The following is a 3,934-nucleotide window of genomic DNA, read 5'->3' as shown; positions in this document are numbered from 1 at the left end:
TTCCCAAACTAATTGTACTACTAATAAAAAAATTCAGATTTACGCAGCGGATTGGGCTGCTCTTTCCTTAACCAGAGGTCTCGGATTCGAACCTTGAGTATGAAAAAATTTTTGGTAGGGAACAATTTTCCGCGAATAGGATCCTACGCGGCCCGAATCTGAATATAATCGGGCTCTAATACGGGTACTTGACACCGGGGCAGTATTATTTGGAGTGTCTTTTCCTTCCGTTACTTTCTTTACTTAGCTAGAGAGGGAAAGACATAAACAAACTGACACTGTACACAAATTCAACTCTTTTGAACTGTTCTTTTTCTTAAATTTCACACTATGTCACTATCTAATCTACAATGTACACTAATTCAACAACCATTTTTTGTACTGTTTTGTTCCTTAAATTTCACACAATCTAATCCACAATTCAACTTGTTTGTTCTCTTCCTAACTTTTTTAAAAACTCAACTTCTCTTGACTCCCACTTCCCGCTCTTTATGCCTTAAACCCCAAAAATGAACAGTTTTTCCTCCTCATCCTCCGCCATTCTTCTCCTTTCACTTCTCATCTCCACCACAATCACCGCCGCCTCCACCGCCGTCAACGACAACGACACCGCCGCACTCCTCCTCTTCCGTTCCCAAACAGACATCCACGGCACTCTCCTACACAATTGGACTCTTCCAACTAACTCCACCACCGCATGCACCGCCGCATGGCTCGGCATAAAATGCATAAACCACCGTGTCTCCGCCGTGATCCTCCCTTCCTTTAACCTTCGTGGACCCATCACCGCCCTCTCTTCTTTACCTTTCCTCCGCCTTCTCGACCTCCGTAACAACCGCCTTAACGGAACTCTCACACCCATTACCCAATGTATCAACCTTAAGCTCATTTATCTCTCCGGCAACGACTTTTCCGGCGAAATTCCGCCGGAAATTTCCTCCCTCCACCGTCTCCTCCGCGTCGACATTTCCAACAACAATCTCGAAGGCTCAATCCCAAACCAAATATCCAATCTCACCCGTTTACTCACACTTCATTTGCAAAACAATGAACTTTCCGGACCTATTCCAAGATTCCTGAATTCACTTCAAAATCTTAAAGAACTAAACTTTTCGAATAATGAGCTTTTTGGGTCAGTTCCAGAGAGTTTATACAACCGTTTTGGTGAAAATAGCTTTGCTGGAAATGAGGGGTTATGTGGAATTGGTAATTTACCTCAGTGTTCATATATAGGTGAAACAGAATCACCTCAAACAGTTCCTTCAAATCCAACTTCTTTACCTTCAACTTCAACTGCAACAATTGAAGAACCAGGGAAAAAATCGCGAAAAGGTTTAAGCAAAGGAGGGGTTGTAGCAATAGTAATGGTGAATGTAGTGGCATTGTTAATTGTAATGTCTTTTGTAGTAGCATATTATTGTGGGAAATATTCAAGGGAAAGTTATTCAATGTCAGGAGGAAGTGAGTGTGGGAAAAGAAGAAGTAGTTATTCAAGTGAAAAAAGAGTGTATGCTAATAACAATGGGGGAGATAGTGATGGAACAACAGCTACTGATAAGAGTAAGCTTGTGTTTTTTGATAGGAGGAAACAGTTTGAACTTGAGGAGTTGTTAAGAGCATCAGCTGAAATGCTTGGGAAAGGCTGTTTAGGAACTGTTTATAAAGCAGTTCTAGATGATGGTTGTACTGTTGCTGTAAAAAGATTGAAAGATGCAAATCCATGTGCAAGAAAAGAGTTTGAGCAATATATGGATGTTATTGGGAAGCTTAAACATCCTAATATGGTGAAACTTAGAGCTTATTATTATGCCAAGGAAGAAAAATTGCTTGTCTATGACTATTTGCCTAATGGGAGCTTGCACTCACTTCTTCATGGTAACATTAAGATTGTTTTGTAATTTAATCCATCAATTGACACCTTTGGGAGACTTGGCGTAACTCGTAAAGTTATTACTTATGTAACCAGTAGGTCACGGGTTCGAACCGTGGAAACAACCTTTTGCAAAAATGCAGTGTAAGACTGCGTACAATAGACCCTTGTGGTCCGGCCCTTCCCCGGATCTCGTGCATAGTGAGAGTTTAGTGTATTGGGCTGCCTTTTTAATTGACACCTCTTCGCCAAAAAATAACACTGTCTAGTAGAATCAATTGTTTTTATGTATATATTTACGGCGGAGCCGGGCGGAAGGTGTTATTCGGATTTCCTTCACCGGAAAATTATACTTTATATACTAGGTCAATTATTTTTTATGTATGTACAGTAGATGTTGAATCTTCTTGACTTCTCCGTATGTTTACTTCTTTATATACCGAACCTCCTTACTTAAATTCCTAAGTTCCGCCACTAGTATATATACTATATGTTTAATCTCCTTAACTACTTTATCTGTTAATTTTTCTATATTTTGACTCCCATTAGTAAAAATTTTGGCTCCACCGTTGAATTTCAAGATTGTCTTTTTTGGGGGTTGTAAGAAAGCTAATGTTGTGTTGTTTTCTTGATTTTAATAGGGAACAGAGGACCAGGTAGAATTCCATTGGATTGGACAACAAGAATTAGTCTAGTACTAGGGGCAGCTAGAGGGCTAGCTCATATACATGAAGAGTATGCAGATTCAAGAATTCCACATGGAAATGTGAAATCATCCAATGTGTTGCTTGACAAAAATGGAGTGGCTTGTATTTCTGATTTTGGATTGTCATTGCTATTGAATCCTGTTCATGCAATAGCTAGATTGGGAGGATACAAAGCACCAGAACAAGCTGAAATCAAGAGGTTATCTCAAAAGTCTGATGTTTATAGCTTTGGAGTTTTGTTATTGGAAGTGCTTACTGGTAAAGCTCCCTCCAAGTACCCTTCACCGACTAGGCCACGCGTTGAGGAGGAAGAATTGGCTGTCGATTTGCCTAAATGGGTTCGATCAGTGGTCAGGGATGAATGGACTGCTGAAGTGTTTGATCAAGAATTGTTGAGGTACAAGAACATTGAGGAGGAATTGGTGTCAATGTTACATGTAGCTATGGCTTGTGTTGTGCCACAAGCCGAAAAAAGGCCTACAATGGTTGATGTGGTTAAGTTGATTGAGGAGATCAGAGTTGAACAATCTCCATTAGGTGAAGATTATGATGAATCGCGCAATTCTCTATCGCCTTCCCTTGCCAACACCGAAGATGGACTGCCCGGTTACTAATTTTCGTCCTCTCGGATGTTTCATAATCCTAGTATATGTTCAATTTGCAGCATCTTACTGCAAATGATCATGCTATTGGCAAGCTCCAAAGTCATGGACTTATGTTTATTCTAGTATGTTAGTAGTTATATGGTTGTTTTGTGTTAATTCTCAGTACTGCACTTGGGACAATCTGAACATGTAACAAGCCTAACAAGTGCAAGAATCAGTCCATTGTGTAGTTTTCCTTAATCTAATGTAATGTAATGTTAATTCTTTGTATTTAATTCATTTTCAAGATTGTGTTCCAAGGCAAAGCTTCAATCTAGTTAGCATTGATTTGACTTCCAAATAAATGGTAGGGCTATTTGCAACTGAGTCAAAATATGGCAAAGCTTCAAGGAATGTTTGTTAATACCTTTTTTATTTGATTAACTTGACTTATGTCCATTTTGTACAGTATAATCTGTCTCAAGTCAAATAAAGAAGGAAACCTACAGTAGGTTAATAACCAGCATCAAAATAACATTATAATCTAAACAAATAAAATTCTCCGAATATTGAATATGAATAATTTATTTATTTCGATTGTCCAATTTAAATACTCCATTCAGAATTGATTATATAATTTGCAGTCAAAGTGCTTACGGATTATTTAAGGGAGAGAAATCTGTACCTTACAAGAATAGTTAAATTTTCAAAGAATGAACTCAATTATTGTAATTCTCAACTATATTTTTGAGCATGTCATGATTTTTTTCTTT

General features: G+C 38.4%; 1 protein-coding gene across 1 annotated transcript; it reads left to right on the top strand.

The window, feature by feature from the left end:
* The first annotated feature begins 404 nt into the window (after positions 1–404).
* LOC104111398 (leucine-rich repeat receptor-like protein kinase PXC1) lies at positions 405–3,481 on the top strand. Its single transcript, XM_009621087.4, has 2 exons — positions 405–1,875; positions 2,512–3,481. The coding sequence occupies exons 1-2, from the start codon at positions 510–512 to the stop codon at positions 3,189–3,191; spliced, it is 2,046 nt and encodes a 681-aa protein (XP_009619382.1). The 5' UTR covers positions 405–509; the 3' UTR covers positions 3,192–3,481.
* Positions 3,482–3,934: the final 453 nt, after the last annotated feature.

The sequence above is a fragment of the Nicotiana tomentosiformis genome, chromosome 7 (genome assembly GCF_000390325.3).
Source record: "Nicotiana tomentosiformis chromosome 7, ASM39032v3, whole genome shotgun sequence".
In the NCBI taxonomy this organism is placed as follows: Eukaryota; Viridiplantae; Streptophyta; class Magnoliopsida; order Solanales; family Solanaceae; genus Nicotiana; species Nicotiana tomentosiformis.
The sequence above is the reverse complement of the archived record's forward strand: the minus strand, read 5'-3'. Positions and strand labels throughout refer to the sequence as shown.